General features: G+C 32.8%; 2 protein-coding genes across 5 annotated transcripts; both read left to right on the top strand.

Annotated features, from left to right (window-relative positions):
- The first annotated feature begins 1,753 nt into the window (after positions 1–1,753).
- Positions 1,754–21,103, top strand: LOC105761794 (protein SHOOT GRAVITROPISM 6). Of its 4 annotated transcripts, none has more exons than XM_012579719.2 (51): positions 1,754–1,914; positions 2,003–2,093; positions 2,178–2,232; positions 2,327–2,458; positions 3,231–3,302; positions 3,509–3,599; positions 3,718–3,813; positions 4,327–4,405; positions 4,516–4,579; positions 4,923–5,026; positions 5,245–5,350; positions 6,250–6,339; positions 6,467–6,544; positions 6,763–6,830; positions 6,904–7,003; positions 7,106–7,228; positions 7,581–7,685; positions 7,795–7,860; positions 8,036–8,134; positions 8,221–8,295; positions 8,771–8,830; positions 9,272–9,361; positions 9,625–9,746; positions 10,874–11,003; positions 11,080–11,159; positions 11,528–11,663; positions 12,017–12,098; positions 12,395–12,540; positions 12,648–12,728; positions 12,828–12,928; positions 13,857–14,092; positions 14,174–14,283; positions 14,422–14,550; positions 14,682–14,756; positions 14,844–14,977; positions 15,095–15,167; positions 15,856–15,987; positions 16,085–16,269; positions 16,351–16,473; positions 16,566–16,626; positions 16,730–16,819; positions 16,922–17,022; positions 17,123–17,228; positions 17,387–17,500; positions 17,630–17,704; positions 17,994–18,092; positions 18,938–19,009; positions 19,472–19,557; positions 19,641–19,734; positions 20,476–20,583; positions 20,672–21,103. In XM_012579719.2, exons 1-51 carry the CDS (start codon positions 1,872–1,874, stop codon positions 20,906–20,908), a joined length of 5,205 nt encoding a protein of 1,734 aa, XP_012435173.1. In that variant the 5' UTR covers positions 1,754–1,871; the 3' UTR covers positions 20,909–21,103. The 4 variants fall into 4 exon arrangements, with proteins under 4 accessions (XP_012435173.1, XP_012435172.1, XP_052480443.1 ...); XM_012579718.2 differs by having other exon boundaries at positions 11,068–11,159; XM_052624483.1 differs by lacking the exons at positions 1,754–1,914; positions 2,003–2,093; positions 2,178–2,232; positions 2,327–2,458; positions 3,231–3,302 and having other exon boundaries at positions 3,726–3,813; positions 11,068–11,159.
- Positions 21,104–22,260: 1,157 nt separating this feature from the next.
- On the top strand, positions 22,261–25,889 carry LOC105761798 (ras-related protein RABC2a). The gene is made up of 6 exons (XM_012579726.2): positions 22,261–22,548; positions 22,653–22,721; positions 23,468–23,533; positions 24,490–24,611; positions 25,166–25,294; positions 25,550–25,889. The coding sequence occupies exons 1-6, from the start codon at positions 22,404–22,406 to the stop codon at positions 25,670–25,672; spliced, it is 654 nt and encodes a 217-aa protein (XP_012435180.1). The 5' UTR covers positions 22,261–22,403; the 3' UTR covers positions 25,673–25,889.
- Positions 25,890–26,514: the final 625 nt, after the last annotated feature.

The following is a 26,514-nucleotide window of genomic DNA, read 5'->3' as shown; positions in this document are numbered from 1 at the left end:
AATGAATTGATTTAGTTCATGTACTATTAAAAAATTCAAATAAGACTAAATTGGAATAAAGTTAGTTTTAAAAATAATTTACTATTTAATTAAGTTAAAATTTTTAAAGTTTTTATGGTTTTGTAAATGAAACCTTTTATTTGGAATTGAACGCAACTAAAAAAATCAATACATTTTTATACTATAAATGTTAACTCTGTTACAATTTGAACTTATTTGGTTCTTTTTAATAGTATAGGGATTAAATTGATCCATTTAATAATAGAGGACTAATATGATCTAATCCCTGTAATACAGGGACCTCCCAATTACTTTAAACAATGCTTTTTTTTTTTTTTATGGCTTAACTTTTAGTCAAGTGTTCATACCGATTTTCTTTTATAAATTTTTCTTTGGGTTTAATTTCCATTGTACCGGAGTTTTTGTGGCTCCTTTCATTTGCTTGTAATGATTTACGTATCAATGAAATTTCTTTTCTAATAAAAATAATAATAAAGGGACTAAATTTCAAATTTTTGGCATAATTGATGGGCTAAAACCACAATTAGAGCGAATGAAATCAACATAGAAATGGGAACCAAAACTCAATCAATTTAGTAATAATATTATAATTTTAAAATATTATAATTGAGTCCTCAAAGTAATAATATTATATTAATCAAGTCAGCGATCAGTTGAGCCGTTGAATTTTAGTTCAGATATAACATGGAGCATATTTAAGATATGTTTATCTTATTTTAATTCAGGGGGACGCCAAGAAGTTGTTTTAGGGGGCTAGAAATGAAAATTTTTTTTAGGTCAAAATACAACTTTACCATAATACTAATTAGTAATTTCCTAAAACTAAAAGGACTATATAGAGAAATTTTTATTTTTTCTAGGGAGGGGTAAGACCATTACTTGCCCCCTTTCTCCGCCAGTGTTTTAAATATGTCTATACCTATCACATGAACAACTTGGTCTGACATATTAAAAAATTTTAAAAAAATAAGCCTCATAAATTTTAATGATATTCTCTACTTTTTAATATGTTAAATCTAAGTTGCCCAAGTAATATGTATACACATGTTTAAAATTAAATCCATGTGATTTACGTTTCATGTTAGAGTTGAGTTGACATTTAATTCCTCAATTGGTTTTAACTTGAGTCATAGGGTGTAATTGAGCTGAGCCGACCTTGAATACTAGTAAGCTTGAGTTCGAGCTTGACTCAAAATTCAGATCTCGATACTCGGCTCAAGCTCGATTAAGTTCTTTTATCAATTTTCGTACTCAAGCTTGAACACAAGCTCAATTAAGGCCATATGTATTCAAGCTTAAGCTCGAACTTGGCTCGTCAATTAAGCTTACGGTTAACAATATATACTAAGGGAAATAACATAAGTTAATAATATAAAAATATTTAAAATATATATTACAAATCAAAATCTCGATAAGGCTCTTGAGTTGTTCGAGTCAAGTATTACTAAGCTCAAATTTGGCTCTATCAATAGCTCGAGCTCGGCTCGATAATTACCAAATCGATTTTGAGTTTTTATGAGTCAAACCAAAGTAGTTTGTGAGTACTAGCATCTCATTTACACCCCAAGAATACAATTTTTTTTAATTAAGGACTCAATTAGAACATTTTAAAGTTTAAAAAATCAATTTAAAATATGAATTATAATTTGAGGACTGGCGCGCAGATTAACCCTTACTAATATAGAACCAAAAAGGAAAACCTTAACGACCAGCCTGGCTGTCACCTTCCCTGTCTCGTCATCTCCTTTCATTGCTTCTCAAAAACCAAATTCCATTTTCCATTACTTGATTTCAATTTTCAAATTTCCTCACATTTTTTATGCTACATTTACGTTTCTATTGAATTTCAAATGGCTTCTTCGAGCTCCCTCGGGAGCTCAATTCCCGCTCCAGGTACATTCAATTCCCTGTATTTGATTTAGCACTATGATTTTAGTCGTAAACTATTTGTGAATTGTATTATTTTGTTAAAAAATAGCAGAGGCCGTTCAAGTTCTCGTTTCTTCGTTAGCGGATGAATCGCCTATCGTCAGGGAAGCATCCATGGCTTCGCTTAAAGACATTTCTCCACTGTACCTTTTTTTTTCTTTTGAAACAAATTTATATAATTCAGCTTTTCATTTTCTTTTTAAATTTTGATTTGATTACTGTATTAGGAATCCTCTCCTCGTCCTCGACTGTTGTTCCGCCATTTCTCGAGGTGGCCGTCGGGTAAATCATTCTCTGCTATTTAGATTTAGAAAACTGGAGTGTGATTAGTGATTTAATCATTTAACGTTTAAAAGTTATGCGATCCTTATTGTAGAGATTTGGTAATATGGCTGGAGTTTTCCAAGTAATGGCATTTGGAGTTCGTGCTTTAGATAAAAATGACATTGATGCTTCTTATATTGCCAAGCTTGCTAAAATTGTCACTGCTGAGATCATCTCTTCCAAGGTATGTATAATATTTATTTCTTGGTTCTTTTGTTTCATTAGAGTTAATAACATGAAAGTTATAACTAGCAGGCAGTTTCTCGCTAATAGGCTCAGGAATATGGCACGAATTAGGTTGCCTGCTGTTTGTCTATTGTCCTATGACGGTTTTGCAGCTTTGGATTGGTTTTGTGGCCTTAAACTCTTGTAGTGCAATGAAAAAAAGTAATAAAACATGGTTTTTTGCAGTTCGCGGAATTGCAGCTGGAAATGTTGGGTGTTATAGTTCTTGCTGTTGATTAATATTGCTTTTGGTGGATAATCTTTTGAAGCGATTATATTATATTAAAATTTTATAGTCCTTCTCTAAGTTACTTGGACTCTTCATTTTTCTCTAAAGTATCGTGTCTGGCACTTGTAAAGACTTGTAGGGTATGATCCTCCAAAGATATGGAATAACTTAGAAAAAATTGAGCATACATGTATTTGAACAAACCAGTATTTGACACTTTCCCTTGAGTTTGGGTAATACAGAAATTTCTTAATGTTTTTCCTGCTGCTTGCATCAAAGGTCTTGTAAGCTTCTAAATGCAAGCGTTCTCAGTGATTGTAACTTGAGTCCTCCAGAAGTCTCAAGCTCTAACCATCACGGTGTCTCCTTGGTTGGTTGGAAAATAAAATATTAGTTTGTATTGGCTGACACTATATTTCGCTTTGGTTGGTGGCTTATCAATCCAAGGCAATTAGTTGTTCATTGATAACAATTTTTGCTTGTTTTGCTTATTGTTATATAGGAACTCAATTCAGATTGGCAAAGGGCAGCAGCAAGTCTACTTGTTTCTATTGGCTCACATCTGCCTGACCTTGTAAGTTTGTTGCTTGCAGTTTGGTTTGAAATTTTTTCACTTTTGCTTTGCGTAATTGTAAGTATATATTGGTTTAAGAAAAGTATTTCCTTATTTGCTTTATCTCCTTTTCTGGTATTTTTCTGGTATTTGTTTTTTCCTTATCAAGTTCATTGCTTAAACTATCTATGGTTAGTCACTAATTATGGCTTAACCTGGTCTGGCAGATGATGGAAGAAATATTTCTTCATTTGTCTGGACCAAGCTCAGGTTTGCCAGCTATGGTTCAAATACTTGCTGATTTCGCTTCTGCTGATGGTTAATCACTTACCTGTGGTTCTTTTTGCCTTTTGAACTTCAGTTATCTATCGTGTTATTGCAATTTCTTTGTTTAATGAAATATTTTTGTACTTTCATTTTATTCTATTCAATCAAGCTTTGCAGTTCACTCCACGTTTGAAAGGTGTCCTTTCGCGAGTTCTACCTATTATCGGAAATGGAAGAGATGCCCACAGGCCAATATTTGCAAATGGTAATATATGTGCCCTCTCTATTTTTCTAATAGTTGAGTTGTTTAATAAGGTTAAGAGCATGGGGTGGCGTTGTTGATCTCTTGAAATCCTTTAACGTGTTTATGTTTCAATCTTTGCTTGTATCTGAGGTTTCGTGTTAGAATATTTCCTTATGTCTTTCAATATCAATAGAAATTTCCTTCTATGTTGCTTGACGTCAGAACCTTCTTCAACATTTGAGATTATTAATTGTTTATCTTGTTTACCTTTACAAGAATCTCTGCTGTGACATGGGAGCATAGCTGATGTAAGGACTTTGACCCCATTTTTATTTTAACAAAGTTTATTATGTTACTTTCTTTATGTTGGTTTTCCTCTTTCTATGTTTTCCCACGTACAGTAACTCTCTTTGAAATTCACCCTACTTTTCCCCTTGGATGATTTTGTCATAGGTGTATGCTTCACATGCATTCTGCATTTCTTCTCGCGATAGCTGGCTAACCCATGATAATATGTTCTTTCTACTCTCTTAGCTTTCAAGTGCTGGTGTCAAGCTGTATGGCAATATAACATTGATTTCCCTTCAGAATCCCCCATTGATGGTGATGTCATGTAAGATTCTGTGATACACATTTTATTGGTGTCATTTTGTTGATGCCTTATATTTCAGTAAGTAACGCCTAAAGATAAATGTTTTTTTTTTTTTTCCTTTTTTTTTACAGGTCATTTCTAAATTCTGCTTTTGAACTTTTATTGAGAGTTTGGGCTGCTTCACGGGATCTTAAGGTTTGCTAAGTCAAGATATTTCTTCCTATATTTAAATAGATTAGAAACCTTCAATGCTAGATATTAGCACTGTTTTATTATGTCCTTATTTGTTTGATTATGGAAAAACCACCGCATACTTTATTACTTTGCATGTTGCTTAACTCCTCTATGCTCATCCCAAGAGAAAAGAAGCACTTAAGACTACAAAATTCTTCAAGCAAAATGGCCATGTATGGAAATCATGTCTAGCGCTGATGAATACATTATAATGATATCTAAATGCCCTATTATGTTGTACCCTATCTTTTAGATCTAAAGTAAATTTGTTGCCCATTGTTGACTATTTTCATATTTCATTTAGGTTCGGGTATCTTCTGTGGAAGCATTAGGTCAGATGGTTGGCCTTATCACCCGCTCACATTTAAAGGCAGCTTTACCAAGACTTGTCCCTACCATATTGGAGTTGTAAGATTAAATTTAGTCCTCAATGTTTCAAAGAATAAATTTCATTGTTGTAGTCGGTGCATATGATGTATACTAGTTTTAATATAATGTAGTATTTTGGAGTTGCTAAATTTCAAACACATGCGCTAGCAAATATTTACAAGCTAACAGATCTCATATTTTCTTAAACTTAAATGTCAACATGGACTGTAAAGCCTTTTCCTTATCCTTTTCATCAGGTATAGAAAGGATCAAGATATTGAACTTATTGCAACCTATAGTCTTTATAATCTCCTGAATGCTTCCTTACTTCCAGAAACAGGCCCTCCTTTGCTAGATTTTGAGGTAAAGCCCTTATTTCTCTTCTAATTTTTATTTACTCGTACGTACTCCTGTTAATAATTTTTCATTGCAATTTTTATTTACTTAGTGATTTCTCAATGAAAAAGCTTTCAATGCTTCCTATTGCAACATCACAATTCATAAATTCTCAAGAGGAATGTTCAAAGAGAATAAAATCTGGTTACCGTAAAGAGGATTTGTCAGTGCTTTCCTTCCATTCTTAGAACTTTTCTAGATATTAATCACCCTTCTTCTTTTCAGTTTTTATCTAAGGATGAGGTCTCTAATTTTATTTCTAAAGAGGGAGAAACTTTGAAAGTGTTTTTTTGTATTACTTGACATTGGTTTGATTTGAGGTTTGGTGGTCAAATAGTTTTAGATTGGATGCCTTAATAGTGTACGAGATCCTATGGTTACATTGTAGCATTAGTTGTTTGTTTGCTCACCTATTTCTGCATTTTTATAGTCCATATGATAATAGATGGGTATATCAGCATTGCCATAAATTAGAAATCAAACAATTGTGGTTATAGAATTCCCTCTATGCCAGCTTGTTTCTGTCAAGATTTTTTCGTATGGACATAGGATGACTTTTAGAAGTTACTTTTTTCGTTACTTGTCTTCTCTTGAATGTGTTTATCCATTGTTGCTTGTTCAAACAATTTGTTATTTATAAAGAAAAGAAATGCTGCTTTCTAATTATTATTCTCCCAGTTTTAGATTTCCTCAATACCTAAAATGAAAAGAAAAGGAAATGGATTGTTATTTTTTGTGTCCTTTTCTATAACTTATTTGTTGCAACTCCACCCCTCTTGTTTTTCTTTCCTTTTTCTCTTCAACTTTGTTATTGTAAGTACCATATGAGCAGATTTCTTGGTGGATGTTTCTTGTTGTCTTTGCAGGAGCTCGCAGTTATATTATCCACTCTCCTCCCTGTCATTTGCATGAATAGTGACAGCAAAGAGTATTCAAAATTTTCTGTGGCTCTGAAGGTATGATTACACACTGGCCATCTTTTGCTAGTAGTGTTTATTACTTGAACTTGACAATTTCTTTTCTTCTGCTCAATATTAGGTTCCATTTCTTTTTCCACACCATAATTTTTATACTGCATTGCAGACATACAATGAAGTACAGCGTTGCTTTTTGTCAGTTGGCTCCGTATACCCTGAGGATTTATTTTCTTTTCTTCTGAATGTATGTATAAACATTTCTAGCAAGGGGTTTCATTTTTGTTTGAAATGTTTGTATCGTCAGGAAACTGATATTTCTTATTGATACGACATCAATGGTTGTACTGTTTGTACTTCATTGTTAGATAGGTACAAAGATCTAGTTTTATTTTCTGAGTAGTGGTGATAAATCAGTAATGTTTTGACATATGTTTTCTTTTCTTAATTTATTTTTGCTACTAGAAATGTAGATTAAAGGAGGAGCCTTTAACTTTTGGCGCCCTCTGTGTTTTGAAGCATCTTTTGCCCAGGTTTATTTCTATCTTTCATCTTGCAATTTTCTTTATTAGTTATCTTGCATGACTTCCTTGCATTTCATTTAAGGTCATCTGAAGCTTGGCACAATAAAAGGCATTTGCTAGTGGATACTGTAAAGTTGTTGCTGGATGAGCAAAATTTAGATATCCGAAAGGCTCTCTCTGAGGTATGTTGGTATGTAGTTTTATAGCTTGCAGTTCATAAAGCTAGTAATCAAATATATGTTTCTTAATCTTACCTATTTTCCATCCTTTTACTTCTATGGTAGTTGATTGTGGTGATGGCTTCACATTGTTACCTGGTTGGGCCGTCCGCAGAGTTGTTTATCGAGTATCTTGTATGCCATTGTGCTTTACCAGAACACGGAAAAATTGATCTTGAAAGCTCCCAGGCAAGCTTTGGTCCAGCTATATTAACTATAATAAAACCATTTGGATGTTTCACTTTAAAAATCTGAAAATTCAGTGTCAAGTGTTGATTTAATTTGATTGTTGTTCACAATGTAGAACTTAATGATATAATGAAATTGAAGAAAAAGACAATACATAAATGATACTTGAATAACTTATTCTTAAAGTGTAATCAGGTTATGTCATCACAAGTCATATTTGTTGAACCAGCTAAAGTGCTTGGATGTCCTTCAGATGGTCCAAGTTGAACCTTAAACGCCATATTTTTACTTTGACACATTTTCTGGATCATATAAAGTCTGATAATGCATGTAATGATGGGTTTAGCTTCAGTTATTGTTTCCCCAGGTGAAGACAAGATCAACTTGTCCAAAAGAATTAAGAGCAATATGTGAAAAAGGTCTTCTTCTTGTAACTATCACAATTCCTGAAATGGAGGTATACTGGTTTCTCCTTTCTTCAACCATTACATCTCTAATGAGGGGTCTTACCTTGACAAAGTTAATTGTAAAGGGTTTTCTTTAATTGATATCTAGTTTTTATGCAGCACATTCTTTGGCCATTTCTGTTGAAGATGATCATTCCTCGGGCTTACACTGGTGCAATTGCCATAGTAAGATGCATCTTAAATTATTTTAAGCCGCTTGTGTTGTTTTTGCTTCACTGCCACCTTCTGTTTCTCTGTTTCCTCTTTTCCTGTTTTGTGCATGGTATACACACCTTCTACGTTATAGTGCACTGAATTTAATAATTTTTATTGACTGGTTTTAATTTGTGCTGCTATTCAGGTATGCAGATGCATTGCAGAATTATGCAGACATAGATCTTCTTATAACAATAATATAGTTGGTGATTATAAAGCTCGTGATGATATTCCAAGTCCAGAGGTGATGTGTGTTAATCATATGATGCAAGTTCGCTTTCGTTCTCTATATATGAAAGTAAATCTCTTCTATCCTATGTATAAATTCAGGAGCTGCTTGCACGCTTGGTTGTTCTTTTGCACAACCCTTTGGCAAGGGAGCAGCATGCAACTCAGATTTTGAAAGTAAGCATTTATACTTAAATCAGCTTATATCACTTACTGACATTGGCAAGTTAAAGAAACTATAAATATGTCTTTTATGGTGCTTGTGTTCAATTGGAATATCAGACCACTGGGCTGGAAGAATTTCCTACTTAGAATAGGACTATTTTACACGTATAAAATTGCAAGGAAAACATTCATTTTTTCTTGTTTCATGTGACCATCAATGTTATATCACTTGTTAGCCATGTGCTTTAAGCAGTTTTTCTAGTCAGATATGCATGAAAAGGATAGAAGCATGTAAAGGTCAATGCACGGAAATTTACTTTTTTTTAATTCTGTTTTTTTGGCTGAAATTAAAGTGTATGGCAGTTCTTCAAGTAACCTGATTTGATTCTTGTTAGACTTATAACATGGTTGTTCCAGTTGGAGCAGATTAGCATTGTTAGACCAAGTAGTCGTCTTCTTCTCTTTTTAACTTTTTAACTGTTTGCAGGTCCTCTCTTATTTGGCACCTCTCTTTCCGAGGAACATCAACTTGTTTTGGCAAGATGAGGTAGCTCCTCATTTACGAGAACTGAGTTTGGAGTAATAATGCTTGAGCTGAAGTTCTATTCTTTTTAGAGGAACCAAAATTGGAATGGTGCATGAAGTTCTTTTGAGAAATTAATAGGATAAAAATATAGATACGTAAAATATGTGAGTGAACAAAAATCTAAACACTTAAATAGGTGACAGTTCCATTTACTTTTTACTGGCTAAATTGATGTTAATAGTTTTTTTTTCCCTCCATGAATCTTAAAGGCTCTAAAATATTTCTACATATTGTTCAGCATACTAAACATAAGGTTAAAAAGTGTATACTTATTGCTTAAAACATTAGTAGTAAAATGTTTGTTTTCTAATTAAATGAATTAGTACTCACGCATGAAATATTAGTTAGCCAAAGCAAGCATGCTCTAGTATCTAATTGATTGTTGTCTTTTGTAAGCTCTAGATTCAAAAAATGAAGGCGTATATTAGTGACCCAGAAGATCTTAAGCTGGATCCTTCCTATCAAGAGACCTGGGATGAAATGATAATCAATGTAAGGTATTCTAACTAATAAATTATTCACGTAATTACTCTATTGTTTGGTCACATGATGGAAAATGTATGCTCTAGAGAAAACTTCATTTTTGACAGTGGAACTTCTAGAGAGGGGATACATGATTTACTTTTTCTTATGTAAATGAAAAATGGATTTGTCTCTTCATTGCAATATAACAATACCAAAGGAGGGGGAAAACTAGAAATTCTTCCTTATGTGCCAAGTACAATTAGAAATATCTCATTATTCTTGCATTGCAGTTTCTGGCAGAATCTTTGGATGTGATTCACGACAATGATTGGATGCTTTCTCTGGGAAATGCTTTTACCAAGCAATATGCACTTTATACGCCTGATGATGAACATTCAGCAGTCCTTCATCGGTATTAGTTTGAATTTTGCTTTATTGAATTCACAGAAAAAACTACTATGGCCCTTTTCTGTGGGTGGGGTGGGATGATGTTAAAAATCTGGCAAAAGGGAAGAGATTATTATAATATTTTTATCTGTTCGGATGAAGTAGTAAAGGAAGACTGGAGGGAAGGAGGAGGGGCAATGGATGAAAAGTTGAAGAGGGCAAAGGAGAGGGACTGTTCTATGGTCTTTGGGATTGCTTAAAATGAAGAAAGAAAAGGAAGGGATAATTATAATCCTTTTTTGTTTGAGGAATGAAATCGTTGAATTATCGTATTTTGCTCTGCATTTAAAAAAAAAAGAATACTTGATTTCTTTTATTTCATTCCATATGGAAGTCATACATTAATTCCTTTTCATCTTTTATAACTGATTTTTTTTAATGTGTGTGCTTAAGAATGGAGGCTATCATAACATCTTACCCTATAGTTATGCATTCTGAGTTATAATTTTTGTTATTCTGGTAGCTGCTGGAAAATCTTGTGTTACTGGCAGGAATTTATCTGTTATATCAGTCTTACAGACATATATATGAGATATGGACATTAAATGTTAGATGCTATTCAAAAAGTTTTTCAAATTTCTTCTAGAGGATTGATGCATTGTTTAAAATGAGTCCTGGCCACCACTCTTTAGTTCTTTTTGGGAACAGTGTCATGTGAAGCAACCATCCTACTGGAATATGCAACAGCTTGAGCCAGGGGTTTTGGCATGTAATTCTTAGTCAGGATTGAAATTTCATATGGTTATTGACTTTTTCAGCCCATCTATTTTAGCGGTGAAAATTCTTGTAAGGTAATTTTATTGAATTATAAGTTCTGTTTGTAATTCTAGAAGCAGTTTCTTTTGAAATTGCTGGTTTCACTGGAATCAAGTCCCATATGGAATCACTGTACTGATTATGAGCTTTTGATTTCTCTCTTACTAACAAAAAGCACTGACCTTCCACTTAAAATATTGTTAGTATCTGATGTTAAGGTTCTGAGGTTATTCACTCTAGTATGGACTCCCAAATACAATTTTTTTGTAGAACCAGAGTTCAGTGCAAAATTCTGATCTCCCTGGAACATATTCTCTTTTTTGCAATCTGTCACAGATGCCTGGGTATGCTTCTTCAGAAAGTTAATGACAGGGCTTATGTTCGTGGGAAGATTGACTGGATGTACAAGCAAGCTAATATTGCTATTCCAATAAACAGGCTTGGATTAGCAAAATCCATGGGATTGGTAATCTTCAAGCTTTCTTAATAATTTTCTGTCTATTTGTTGTCATGTTTATCATTTATACTAGTCATTCTTTCAGGTTGCAGCATCCCACCTGGACACAGTGTTGGATAAGCTGAAAGACATTCTAGATAACGTTGGTCAAAGCATATTTCAAAGGTTTGGTGCTTCAAACTACATTCCATTTGCAACACCATGCAATGTGATGTTTGGTTTAATTGTGGATTTTAACAGTTCACGCATTTTTCTCTTCAAAATTTTGAGAGAATAAAACCCCAAGCTGAAAGGCTTTGCTTATTTTATTTGTCAAGTATCTGATCTTCATCATGTGCGGAAACTGAAAACTCGAAGCAACACTTCTTTAGAACTACTTTTATTTTCAGTTGAATCATCTTCTAATCATTTTTTTCAATTTGAATAAGCATGTTATCAACTTCCATCATTTTAATCGTTCTTTCTAGTTTTGAAGTTTTGAAGTTCATATTCCAGAAAACTTTGATCTGAAATCTAAGGCTTACCTACTGCAGGTTCTTAGCATTCTTCTCCGAAAGTTACAGGACAGAAGAATCTGATGATGTACATGCTGCTTTGGCTCTTATGTATGGATATGCTGCTAGATATGCTCCATCAGTGGTTATTGAGGCTAGAATAGATGCACTAGTTGTAAGGAATCCTTAAAACTCTGATTCTGTATTGATATATGCTGTCATTTTTACATGTTTTAGACTCCTTTCCCACTAAAGCATTAACCCTTTCATATTTAGATTGACTTTCAGTCTGCATGTTTGGAAAACATTAACACATGGTGGTTAATGGGTTCATCCTGTCATAGATGTTAAAATATAACTGAACATCTTATGAATGAACTATGATATTCATGGTGTTATACCCGTATATATTATAGCATGTTGAAGTTGTATCATATCTATTAACAATTACAGATGTTTTCATTGTCTTACCTGTACTGCCATCATTTAATATGATACTAAGGTGATTATTAAATCTGATCCTTGCAGGGGACTAACATGCTTTCACGTCTTCTTCATGTACGTCACCCTAAAGCAAAGCAGGCTGTTATTACAGCTATCGATTTACTAGGTTAGTCAAAATACTACTTTATTTGCAAGTTAGAAACCTGGATAAAATTAGTGTTCAAAAGGCTTTAGGTTAAGCAGAGTTGGATAGTATAATCAGAATGCACTTTATTAAGGGTAGAAGGAAGTTCATAAGACCTAAGAGTGATTGTTCAGCATGTAGATTTGATGATTCATAAGGAGAGGTTGACAAGGATCCATTGACTACTGCTGCTTGAATGAAATGGAGAAATAAAGCTGCTAGAATATGTAGTCACATGTCATAATATGTTGATAAGAAATTAACTTACTGTCATGCAGGTCGTGCTGTCGCTAAAGCTGCTGAAAATGGTGCTCCATTCCCACTGAAAAGAAGAGACATGTTGCTTGACTATATCTTAACCTTAATGGGCCGAGAAGAAACTGATGGTTTTGCTGATTCCAGTCTTGAACTTCTGCGCACCCAGGTATTTTTGTTGCTTCTAGTAATTGTAGTATGATCTAGTGATACTATTGTCTACTATCTCAACTGTGTCGCATAGTTTATATTTTCTGTTTATGGTTTCTTCTCTAGGCTCTTGCTTTGAATGCCTGTACCACCTTGGTTTCTGTGGAGCCAAAGTTGACAATTGAAACAAGAAATCATGTTATGAAGGTATTCTTTCAGTTTATCTTTGATAAACATATTAAGAATGTAAATTTTGTGCAGTAATTACATACTTGGAGCCGTGAATACTTCTGAAAATATTTACAGGCAACCTTGGGGTTCTTTGCTTTGCCAAATGATCCAATAGACGTTGTCAATCCCCTTATCGATAACCTTATCACACTCCTATGTGCTATTCTCCTTACAAGGTATTGCCGAAACACAGTTTGATCATTTTTTTTATATCATTTGTAAGATTTCTGACAAGTAAATGGAAAATATTTCTTTGATTTACGAAGTCCTGCTTGACTGCCTTCATTTGATCAAGTGATGATCATTTTGTGCTCCTAGACTACTTTAAAAAAAATAATACTTCATGTTTAGAACACGGGAAATAAATTTAATGAATGATAATCACATGTCTTGTGTCCTTTATGGACCCTTTATGTTTTCTTCTATGGTCCGATGCTGCCCTGTAGCTTAGTGTAAAATCATTGTGGTCTAATTGTGCATATCTGAAAAGTCAATCTCACTTTTCTTTTTTTTTCCACTTAGAAAACTGTGGTATAAGTACTGCAACATGTTATTCCATGTATATTCGAGTTTCCTTTCTTGAAGAAAGGATACCAGTTTTTCTATTGGAAGATCTAACTTCCCTTTACGCATCCATGGCCTCTTGATGGATAAGAATCAAATTTGTTCTGTGACCCAAATTCTATGAGCTAGTACTTTGAACACAAGTTTCTCTCCAGTTATAGCGATTAATCTTTTAGGGGAATTTGTTAGATTCCTGTCCCCAATAATGATGTAGGTGGACTCGTCCCCATCCCTTTCTCCCAAGGCTAGACAGAGAATAGGCCACACATGGTAGATACATGAAAGAAGAGCCTTGTAGAGGTTTGGGGTCCTCGAATAGCATAGCTACCTCATTAACTTGTTCCACTATTGTAGAGCTTTGTGCTGTTTAGTTAGCATGTATTTGATCCTGCTTCATTGATTGACTGCAATATCAAAAGCAATCTGGGTCCATCTGAAAAGAATCTTAATATATATCCTTGTCTATAAAATTTCCATATCGTTGTACGTATGGTTGTATGACTCATGGCTGTTCTAACTGGAAACTTGTGAAACAATTAGTGGAGAAGATGGAAGGAGCCGAGCTGAGCAGCTATTGCACATATTAAGGAAAATTGATCAATATGTTTCTTCATCTGTGGATTATCAAAGAAGAAGAGGTTGTCTTGCAGTTTATGAGATGCTTGACAAGTTCCGGGTGCTCTGCATTTGTGGCTATTGTCCATTAGGCTGTCATGGGGGTTGCACACATGGCAAGCAAATTGACCGTACACAGGGAAAATTTTCCAATTTACCTTGTGAGTGCCCTTCCTACAGAAGTTTGCAAATGTTCTCTGCCTCTTGCTAATCTTATTGAACTTCGTTTCTTCAACTGCCAGCGGCATTTGTATTGCCAAGTCGTGAAGCTCTGTCTTTGGGAGATAGAGTTATAACATATCTTCCACGCTGTGCTGACGCTGATTCTGAAATTAGAAAAATTTCTGCTCAGGTATTAAATTGGTTTAGGGAAAGATCTGGTATCATTTAAATATGAAACATCAATTCCTGTATAATTATTTAACTATATATGCAATTTAATTTCTATTGAAATGAAAATGTTTTTAATACTTTTTTTTTCTTTGTCTAGATTCTTGATCAGCTCTTCAACATCTCTCTCTCACTTCCAAAGCCACTAGGTTCTAGTGTTTATGGTGATATCGAGTTATGCTATGTTGCTTTATCCTCCCTTGAGGATGTTATAGCCATCTTGAGAAGTGTATGTTTATTTCTGTGTATCTACATCCCTATTTAAAGTTGCATCTCGTGCACCTTTCCCATTCAAGATAAAGAAAGCGAACCTGCGATACTTCATACCGGTTTAAGTCTTAATTTTGCACGTATTTTCAGGATGCTTCAATTGATCCGTCTGAGGTTTTTAACAGAATTGTTGCTTCTGTCTGTACCCTTATGACAAAGGAGGAGGTTGGGCTTATCTTTTTGTTGTGCTTGTTTCAAATGTAAATGCTTTCAAACTAACCAACCCTAGTTATTCTTGATGATTACGTGCAGCTTGTAGGCACATTGCATTGTTGCATGCCAGCTATTTGTGACAGAATCAAGCAGTCAGCTGAAGGGGCTATCCTAGCTGTTATTGAATTTGTAGCAAAGAGAGGGTCTGAGCTCAGTGAATCTGATGTTTCAAGGTTTTTTTCTAGACAAGGAAATTCACTTTTAAATAGCTTATTAGTTATACATTCTTATGATAAAAAAAGTATAAATTAAACATCTCTGGGAATAGGATTGATCAAGTCTCTCTACAGGACCGCTCAATCTTTGCTCTCAGCTGCAGGGCATGTTACTGAGAAGCAATTACGTTTAGAAGTTCTTGGAGCTGTATCCTTTTTTTCCTCCTCATTATTAACACTTAACAGTCTGCAGAATCAACCGTGAAGACTTTTTTTTTATCTTGGCCTATATGCGTTTTCTGTTTTTAACTTTTCACTTAAATGAGCATATTCTTGGATCTTCATATGGTTCTAACTATTTACCTTTTTTGGCTGAAACAACACCAACTCTTATACACCAAAGCCAACCAACCGGTTTTCTTTATTACCAACCAATCATCGACTTCTATCTATTAGTTCAAAGCGGTGAGGTTCGTGCCCGATTATCTTGGTAGTCAGTTGAGGGGCCTTGCCTAATAGATGTCAAACCACATTTTGCATTCAGTTCTATGCTACCGTAACTCACTACAAGAGTTCGTCATTTCAACTTCTTAAGTTGGAAAATCCACCTTTCTTTTACCATCAACTGTTCACACTTTTTTCATAATTGTCAATCTAAGATTGCTGCTCTACCAACCATCAATCTAGGGGGCATAATAACGTAATCTTAGAAAATAATGTTATTATTTTTTATTCTAGTTTTGAATTGTTTTAAATTATTGTTTTATCTTATTTCCATTTTAAATGTAATTGTCTATCTTTACCTACATAAATAGAGGTTTCTATCAATAGTGGAGCCATTTCATAAGCTTCCCATCACTTCAATAAAGATCATTGTATATCCTTCATTAGCTTAGATATCCTCTTTATCTGAGAATACAAATGCAAAAATTGTTTTTAATGAAGTATTGGCTGCTGCTGGAAGGGATATTGTCACAAAAGATATATCTAGGCTACGTGGTGGCTGGCCAATGCAAGATGCATTCCATGTGATCTACTCTGTTCCTTTATCTTTTTTATTTTTCTTAATTTTCGATGGCTATCAATTGATTCCTTCTGGTTTTTTTTTTTCCTTAATTTGAATAGGCATTTTCTCAACATACAGTGCTGTCAGTTTTATTTTTAGAGCACCTGATCTCTGTCCTTAATCAGACTCGTGTCACTAAAAGTAGTGATCCAGGAAAAGGAGAAAATTCTAGTCTTGTTTCTGAAACTCAATTGGAGGATGAAATTCTGCAAGCTGCTATTTTTGCTCTTACTTCCTTCTTTAGGTATGTTGACGAATTGCATTTATTGAAATTTATCTTAATTTATGGTCTTCATAATTTTATGATGTTTCATCTTAATTTCAGAGGTGGAGGTAAAGTTGGAAAGCGAGCTGTTGAACATAGTTACTCTTCAGTTCTTGCTGCACTTGTACTGCAACTTGGCAGTTGTCATGGTCTAGCCACCTCTGGTCGACATGAACCACTACGGTAAGTATCCTATTATATATATATGCAGGCATCTGTAAGTCAGGAACGTGATATTCTTAAAAGTAAATAATTTTCTTTCTCCATTCCTGCAGTGCACTTTTAACTGCATTTAAGGCATTTTGTGAATGTGTTGGAGATCTTGAAATGGGCAAGGTACATGAACTTTCTATAATATGAACACCTGCAACTGCTAGGACAACGAGAAACACTTCACATAACATTACCAAGTTAAAAACAAAATTAAATTTGTCCTCAGATTTTGGCTAGAGACAGTGAGCATAATGAAAAGTGGATTAATCTTATTGGAGATTTAGCTGATTGCATTTCCATGAAGAGACCAAAAGAGGTAAAACTATCCATTTGGTGTTTTTCCATTTTTATGTAGGATGCCATTTCCAACGAAATACTGAATGGAGACTATTTTCTTACACTGTAACCAACTCTTCAGGTTCAGAATATATGCAAGATTTTCTCGAAATCGTTGAACCTTCAAGAAAACTTTCAACGGGAAGCTGCAGCTGCTGCAGTATCAGAGTTTATTCAGTACGGGTATGAATTTTGTGATCCATCTTTGAAGTTCTTGCTAGCTTCTACTTGTGTCCTTTTTATTTCTCTTCTTATAGTTTACGTGCTAATTTCAACCATGCAGTAGCGGGTTTTGCTCCCTATTGGAAGAGATGGTAGAAGTGTTGTGCCGACATGTCTCAGATGAATCTCCAACAGTTAGATGCCTTTGTCTAAGAGGATTAGTGAAGGTATATGATAAGGATATCATCTAGATTTTAGGTCTTCAATTGCGGTCACACGCATTCACTTCTCTCATAATTTCTGGCTCAAGTTTAATGTTTGTAAGGTTGCATTATTTCACTCTATTTATAACACATGAAAGTATGACTTTCCATGTATATTGCAGATACCATCTGCTCATATCGACCAGTATACAACTCAAGTTTTGGGTGTAATATTAGCATTGCTTGATGATTTGGATGAATCAGTGCAATTAACTGCAGTTTCATGCTTACTGATGGTAATTTATGACCCTCGCTTTTATGTGTATGTTTTGGCCTGATAATTAATACACACACACATAATCTTTCGATCCCTCTTCGACCATTATATTATTTTTATTTGTACTTAATTTTTTTTTTTTTTGTAGATTCTTGAATCATCACCCAATGATGCTGTTGAACCCATTTTGCTTAAGTTGTCTGTTCGGCTTCGCAATCTACAGGTGCATTCACTTATTATAACAATCTTTGATTATGGCTAGTTTATTATAGATGCCGGAGTTTTAAACCACTTTTAGGACATGCGACTCAAAATTTACCTTGATTACTTGTGTGTTCATATACGTCCACATTTCACGAACCAGGTGGATCCATATTCCTTGTACTAGATTCTTTTTTTGTGACCGATAATGGCTTTTCTTGAGATTTTTGTTTTCTCCATCAATATTAATTAAATTATTATCGATGTTAGGCTGCATTTGGTGATTGGCAATGCTTTTTTATCTTGTACAGATATCCATGAATGCAAAAATGCGAGCTGATGCCTTTGCAGCCTTTGGAGCACTTAGCAACTACGGAATTCAGGCACATAAAGATGCTTTTTTGGAGCAGGTAATTGACTTTGTTTTAATTTGAGCTTAAATAAATCGGTTAAATTTAGAAGGATAACTGGTCTTTCTTCCTTCAGAGATATATCATCGAACTGTTCCAATATTATCGGAGATTTCTATAAGCTGTTCCGATATCAGCATAATACCATGTTATATAAAGCAACCTAGTCTTAAAAGTGCAACCGTTTGACTAAATAAGTGCTTGATATATTCGAGGGTAAACTATACCCTAGGTTGTTAAACTAGTAGTAAATTTTCGTTTTGGTCACTCAAGTTTAAAAAGTTACAAAATGGTCACTGAACTATTCAAAAGAAGTTTAGTTTAAGTTACTGGACTGTTAAAGTCATTGTTGTATGGCCTTCTCTATTTACACCATCTACACCAATGGAAAACTTTTCTCTTCTATAGTTCATTTTTTTAATGAAATAGCTTTTATCGTCATGAATTTATAAACCAAAAGCCAAATAACATTCTTTTCCGATCTTTGACATTGACTGTCAAATCGATTTGGATCTAAGGTAATTTTTTTTACTCGTCGATGTGTATTGATCCACCGTATCAATCGTCAAATCGTCGCTTGAAGCTCACTAGTCAAACTTTTTAAAAAATAATAATAATCCAGTAATTTAAAAAAACTTTTGAATACTTCGCTAACTTAAATGAAAGCTTTCGAAAAATTCAGTGACTATTTTGTAATTTTTTAAAATTAAAAAATATAAGTTTACTAATAATTTAATGACTAATTTATTCTATATTTATTAATACATGTCAAAATGGAAAATAATCGAGTTTTTGCATCATTTGCCATCTAATCAAGCTAATCAAACGTTAATCACTGTTTCCAGATACATGCTACACTTTCACGCTTGATCCTACACCTACATGATGATGAGCTTTCTGTTAGACTCACTTGCCGTGTAAGCGATTACCTTAATACTGAATGTCCCTTTATACATAGTGTGTTTATTTTAGCAGTAAAAGTAACATAGATGTCTCGTATTAAAATATGAACTGCATGTTTCTTCTATTAAAAAAATATGAAAATTAATCTATCTTAGATGAAAGAATAAATTAGTTTTCTACTATTAAAATTAATTCTTGTGCGAGAGCATGAGAGGTATACATGGCACGTCAAGTGTAATTATTTGTTATTCATCAACTATGTCAATTTTAGTAGTAAAAGTTGATGAATTTTTAATAAGAATGACTAATTTACTCTTTTGATCTAATATACAAAAATAATTTTACCAATTTTTTAATAAAAGAGAGAAAATACAATCTAATTCCTACACCAAAAACCTCTATGATACCTGTACCTTATTTATCATTAGTTTTACTAAGTGGTACTTACTAAGCGGTACTTTTTTTTTAATAAATAGAATACCCTCAAGCGGTTTGCCCCTTTAATGGAGATAGAAGGGTTGCTGGTTTTATTCAATTCACATATTGTTAACTCCGACCATCGGTATGCAAATAACGAATCTTGGAATACAGTAACATACGGTTGTCTTTCTTATTTCGTTAATTCCTTATTTTGTCTCCTTTCAGAAGTGATTATGAGGACTTTGTAAGAGATTTTACTAAGCAGTTTCTGCAACATCTTCCGTCTAGAGTTGATACTTACATGGTGTCAACCATACAGGTTTGAATTTTTCGCCGATAAGTCTACATATTTATCCTACACTATTAGTCGTCGGGTTTCTTTTATCAATGGCTGCGGAGCAATCGAGTATCTAAATTAGAGTATATATATTTTGGTATAATGTCAAACTTAACCTTCAATATTTACATTTTTTTTATCAATTTGATCCTTACTTTTTTTAAGCTAAATTTGGCCCTCAACTTTTAAAAAAAAAGTCAAATTTAACCATCAACCTTTCGAAATTAGTTGAATTGTTCTTTTTTAACAAAATACTAACTAAAACTTTAATTTTTTAACATGGTAGCTTGCATGGTAATCTACATGCAATTCATTTTAAGTTTTAAAGTTTTAAGAACTTTTTTATTTTTTGAAAATTTTAAGTTATTTATTAGTGTGATATAAAATAAACAATGCCATATCAATATGAAAGTACATATGATTTGTTACGCGGATTGTCACACCAACATTGTTAAAAAATGTTTTAGTCCGCATTTCTATTAAAAAAAAGTGATTTAGTCATTTTTTTTTTGAAAGAATAATAACCAAATTTAGCTCAAGAAAAAATAAGAATTAAATTGACAAAAGATATAAACGTTGAGGGGCTAAATTTGACATTAAACAATATACTTTTTCTTGACAAAATTGCATAACTTCGATTGTGTCTAATGTGCTAGATTTTAGCCTAATGTGAGACAGTCATGGAAGCTGGAAAAACCGTTACCATAGTTCTTGATGATGCAGGCTTTCGATGCACCTTGGCCGATAATCCAAGCAAATGCCATATATGTTTCCAGCAGCATACTTTCTCTTTCAGATGATCGGCACATTTTAACTCTTTACTATTCACAGGTTACATTCCGAGATATTTCCCCTATTTGATTGTTAATAATCCTATAATTCTAAGAATTATTCTTTAAAAACATTTGCCATGGTCTAGGTGTTCGGAATGTTGGTCAGCAAGATGAGTCGTTCAACGGACGCTATCGTTAGAGCTACAAGCTCTTCAGCCTTCGGTTTATTACTTAAATCAACTAATTCAGTCCCTTGGAAAGCAGCCCGACTTGAACGATTGGACGTCACTACAAAGGGTCAACCGGACTTGAACGAACAGACTTTGCCGGAAAGGGTCACAATTCTAACTCCACAAGACAACAAAGACAGCACAAGCACTTAAAAAGGTACGATCGTCAACCACCATTGTATTCTTTATCCATGATCATCCTAAATGCAAATAAACCGGACGATCTCAGTTCCGGTAGGTCAATTTTTACGAGTTCGTAATTCAATCGCTGAGGCACAAGAGATTAAAATTAATTGATTTTGCTTAGATGGGATGAAATGAAAATAATTCAAAAGAATTCAGTGTTAATGATTTGTGTGTTGGTTTAATGTTTCAATTTTTATTTTAAGTTGGATTCGGTCAATGTTAATAACTGAAATTTTTCATGTACAAGCCTAGAGTTTTCAAATTTTTTTGGAAAATTTTATTATATTCAATTATGTTCGAAATTTATGTTTTATATTGGGGTAGTTTAAATAATTACATGATTTTCAAGATAGCATAGGTAATCCATTTATTTTTGGTGTAATGATAAATTTAGCTTCTTACATTTTTGTCAACTTAGCCCTTATTGATCCCCAAATTATGACGCATTCTAAATTGGTCCTTAAACTTTAAAATATTTTAATTACATCATCAAACTATCAATGTTTTATCAATCAAGTCCTTCCATTATTTAAACCATTAAATGACATACAAAACTTTATATTAATTTTAGTAACGGAAGGACCTTATTGACATAAAACTTGATAGTTTGAGGATATAATTAGAATGCTTTAAAATTTAAAGACTAATTTAGAATAAAAATCATAATTTGAGGATGTTTGATAGAATCAACTCAAATATATAAATATAATACAATTTAAATTATCACATCTACTTTTAACTCGGTGCATTCCATTCCTTATATATACTTTACCTTGAAAGCAAATTTTCAGCAAAATGTTGGGTTGGCAATGGAGAATCCATTGTTTTTGTCATTATCAAGTTTTCGGTGATTATATACATATAAAATCACATAAAAATGAACTTTTTTTTATTCCTTAAAAAAATTATTGTGACACTTTGTGACTCGTGTTATACGTAAACTCAGCTCAAACTCGATTCGACTTAATTTATAAATACCTATATTTTTAAGTTTGCATTTTTTTTAAACTTCAAATATCAAATCAACAATTTAATGGAACAAATTCAATAATGCAACAATGAGATCCAAATTTTGAAATATTAAAAAGAAAGGGAATAAATTCTTTAAAAAAGATGGATGGACTAAATTATAAATGTACAGAAGGCACATGGACTTAAAAAGATTTTAACCCAAAAGAAAATGAAAGAATAACGTTGGTGTCAGTTGTTCCTAAGTTCGACGTTTTCCTTTTTAGCTTCTCTCTCAAGCAATACTTTGATTCTTTTTCTTTTTCTTTTTTCAATTCATTTTTTTTCCTTTATATATAAATATATAACACTAAATAATTCATTTCATAACCCAGAATTTTCTCTCTTTTCCCCCTAGTTTTCGAGATTGTTCATCATTGATACAGCAGAAACTTTGAAACAAAAAAAATCCTTTTTATTTTTATTTTTGGAATTTTTTATAGAAGAAATCGAAATGGGATCATCATCAGAGCAACAAAGTAGTGAAAACTATGATTTTGCGTTCAAGATTTTATCGATCGGAGACTCGGGAGTGGGCAAAACTAGCTTGATTGCTAGCTTCATTTCAGCTTTTTCACAATATTCAGCTCCCACCATTGGTTCTTTTATTTTCTCTCTTTAATTTTTTTTTTGAGTTATGGTTTTTTTTTGTTTTATTTGTGAAGATTTTTATTTGGGTTTTTGTTTGAATATATGTTTATAGGAGTGGATTTTAAGATCAAGTTCTTAACAGTTGGTGGAAAGAGATTGAAGCTTACCATTTGGGATACTGGTAACATATATATACACTTTTATAATTGCATTAAGTCCTCACAAGTTACTCGAGTTTAATTCAAAATAAAAAGTTAAAATTGACTCGATAATTTTTCTTTATTTGGAGTGAGTTGAATTTAAGTGTATTAGTGCTTGATTCAATTAGCTCGTGTATTATATAAATATACATATATGTATATGAAGTCAAGAGTGAAGTTAAAAATATTTTGAGGCGAATTAAGTTGTATATTTTTATAATAGCAAAATATAATTTCATTATTTTAATAATCTATATCTTTATAATTTTTTAAAGAGATAAATCATTTTTTATTATTTTTGGGTTAAAGTATAATTTTACCATACACTAATTTAAAATTTTATAAATCGTAACAGGACTAAAAATGAAAATTTTCATTTTAAAAAGGTCAGGTCCTGCGAACCTCCCCTATACACTGCCCCTTAGTATAATGATTATTAAGCTCAAAAATCTCAAGTTATAGCGATAAATTAGGCATAAATAATCGAGTTTGAAGTCTTAAGTATTAAAATTCAGCATAAATAAAGTAAGCTCGGTCTTTAAAAATAAAACTTAGCCGAGTTCTAATTCGGAATAACTTGTCAAATAAATGAATTTTAAAATTCGATTATAAAAATAAGATTTATTTTTTATTAAGTAATGGAGGTTTAATTTTCAATTTATTAAATTATTAGGACTGCATTAAAAAAATTGAATGATTGATTTGTTTGATTGAATGGTTATGGTAGCCGGCCAAGAAAGGTTCCGAACATTAACAAGCTCTTACTATAGAGGTGCCCATGGGATCATATTTGGTAAGTTCATGGTCCAATTTTCAAATTTTTATAATATTACTCGTATTTAAGTGTGAGTATTTGATATATATATATATATTTCAACACGAGTATATTCAATCTCTTGGTAAGTTTTTTACGTATTTGAATATTCTCGTATTTAAGTGTGAGTATTTGATATAGATATATATTTCAACACGAGTATATTCAATCTCTTGGTAAGTTTTTTTACGTATTTGAATATTCTCGTATCCATGTCTAGATTTACATTAAGCGCACACGGATAAAGCTCGAAAATTTTTTGAGGCTATAATAAAATTATAAATTTTTGAAGGGGCTAAAATATAGTTCTACTATTGTGTTAGTTTATACCTTTATAATTTACATAGAGGCTAAAATATAATATTTTCATTATTAGGCCAAGCCCCCTATCCACTCTTAGATAAACTTGTTTATGGGTCGAGTTATCTGCTCGAAATATAAGTGAGTCTGGATAAAAGAATACGAGCCCAAAAAATAGACTTGGAAAAAAATTAAACTCTTTTAAAATATGAGTCAAGTCAGCTCGTTCTATACTTTTGTAATATATTTTTATTTTTTTATGTATTATGTAATTTATATTACATAAAATCAAATATATAATAATACAATACTATATAAAATTAAAAATATGTTAAGCTTTCTAAATTTAAAATTTCGATAATAGAAAACCCATATAGAATATTGAATATTAACTAAAAATAAATATGTTTTTCTAAAATAATACGGGCAGATCTAAAATGAGCTTAAGTTAATCATTTACAAATATGGATAGGTGTACCAATATCATTCACAGACTCGATTTTGGGTATTTTAATAAATAAAAAATCGAAGCAACATAAAACCAAGATTAGGAACAGGCTCTGACGCTCATGTTCTAAATATATTCAGATACAGGAAATAATCTTCAGAAAATAACCGATGCCTTCTGGATGTAGCTTATGATGTAACACGGAGAGAAACGTTCACAAATTTGTCTGATGTTTGGGCCAAAGAAGTGGAGCTCTATTCTACCAATCAAGACTGTGTCAAGATCCTTGTTGGAAACAAAATTGATCGTGTAAGTCCAATGTTCTCTCTCCACTTCTAAACTATCATTTTATTTGACATATTTGTAGATTATATTTGAAACCCATATATCATAATTGCTTCTTCTTTTTAAAATTTTACTCGGATTCAAATATCAATATTGAATATAGGTCAATCTTTGCTTTTTGATAGAATGATTAGAACTACCCGTAGCCACTCTTTAATCCTTAAATAAGAGGATAATGCGCTTCAGCGCACTCAAATCCAAGTCCTCCTGTACTGACAATTGAGCTAAGACTCAATTGGTATCCCAAAAGGTGTTGAATATGAATATTTTAATAAAATACGAAGGGTCCAAACAATATTATAACTTTGCTAAATATTTTAAAATCAATAAATATGCACAAAGCTAAGGACAAGCAAAAGCTCTCTTAGTTAAATAGGTAGTTTCATTTGCGATCCCTCTCAAATATTAATAACTATTAAAAGGGGCTATGTAGTTTGTCTCCCTTTTGATAAATGGAAAAATTACTTTTTGCCCCCTCCCCCATAATTGAGGCATTTTCTTTTATATGATTTGTTTAGGAATCTGAAAGGGCTGTAAGTAAAGAAGAAGGGATTGAACTTGCAAAAGAGCTTGGATGTACGTTCATTGAATGCAGTGCTAAAACAGGACAAAACGTCCAACAATGCTTTGAGGACCTTTCACTCAAGGTAACATGTTTTTTTCTAACATCGAGTTCAGAAATTTGCTTTAAAGATATTAGGAATGGATCGTAAATTATTAGGAGTCAAAGTATAATTTTACTATTATATTAATATGTAATTTCATAAATATTTGAAAACAAAATGATAAATCTACCATTTTAGGGGAGACAAGGTCACTGCCTGCCCCCTTTTCCTTTATATATATATATATATATAATGTCATTCATATCCATCACTCATCGATTATGGACCATCATACAGATAATGGAAGTTCCTAGTCTTTTGGAAAAAGGGTCGATTGGTGGAAAAGGAGACATCTTAAAGCCAAAACCAGAGAACCCGGTGGCGCCACCGCCACCTCCTGTCGGTGGCTGTTGTGTTTAGATTGCAGCATTAATGCTAGTATTTTAACCATCTTAGGGTTTTCTTCACACACACACACACACACACACACACACACACACACACACACACACATATATATACATGATATACTGGTGTTGCTTTCGATGGAGTTCTTGTCTCCGTTAATTGGTTTAATTCCGAAATTCATCTCTTTACTTTATGATAATTAAAAAGCTAGTATTTTTACTTTAATTTATCATAATTTAGTCCTTGTATTTTATGAAAACTATAGCACTGTTAAACTTAGTTGCTAGATCTTTGTTTTGGAAGTCTACAGTTCAATAATCTATATGCATAAATTCTTCTTGGTTAATTTTTATCCATGGTGTTTATGGTCAAGTTAAACCGAGATTGAGCCCAAAGGAGCTCAAAGGACTTATATCCGAATAGGGCCCAAAGGAGCTTAAGGTCCAATAGATGTATTGTCTAAACGAGCTTGGTCTGTTCAAGGTATAAAAAGTCTCACGTGGCACAAAACAGATACTAGATCTGATCATGGGTCGAGTTACTAGATTCGGGTTAAAGATCTATCTGAAAAGTAGAGGGCTTGAGTAAAAATATAGGCTCGAAAAATAGGCTTAGATTATAAAATAAGACTCGTCCAGAAAACGGGTTGAGCCTCGGGTAAGTTTTTTTACCCGAGCCCGACCTGAAAAAAACTGTTATTATTTTGCTATTGTTTTGCTACCATTTTTAGCTATTATATTGTTACTATTTTGTTGTTATTATAACTCTTGTATTATATTTTTTAAATTTATTTTTATACAAAAATAATAATATAAAAAAATTTAATATGGGTGGGCCAAACTAGACCGAACTTG

This window comes from Gossypium raimondii, chromosome 11 (genome assembly GCF_025698545.1).
Source record: "Gossypium raimondii isolate GPD5lz chromosome 11, ASM2569854v1, whole genome shotgun sequence".
Lineage (NCBI taxonomy): Eukaryota > Viridiplantae > Streptophyta > Magnoliopsida > Malvales > Malvaceae > Gossypium > Gossypium raimondii.
This window is presented reverse-complemented; position numbering and strand designations above follow the sequence as displayed.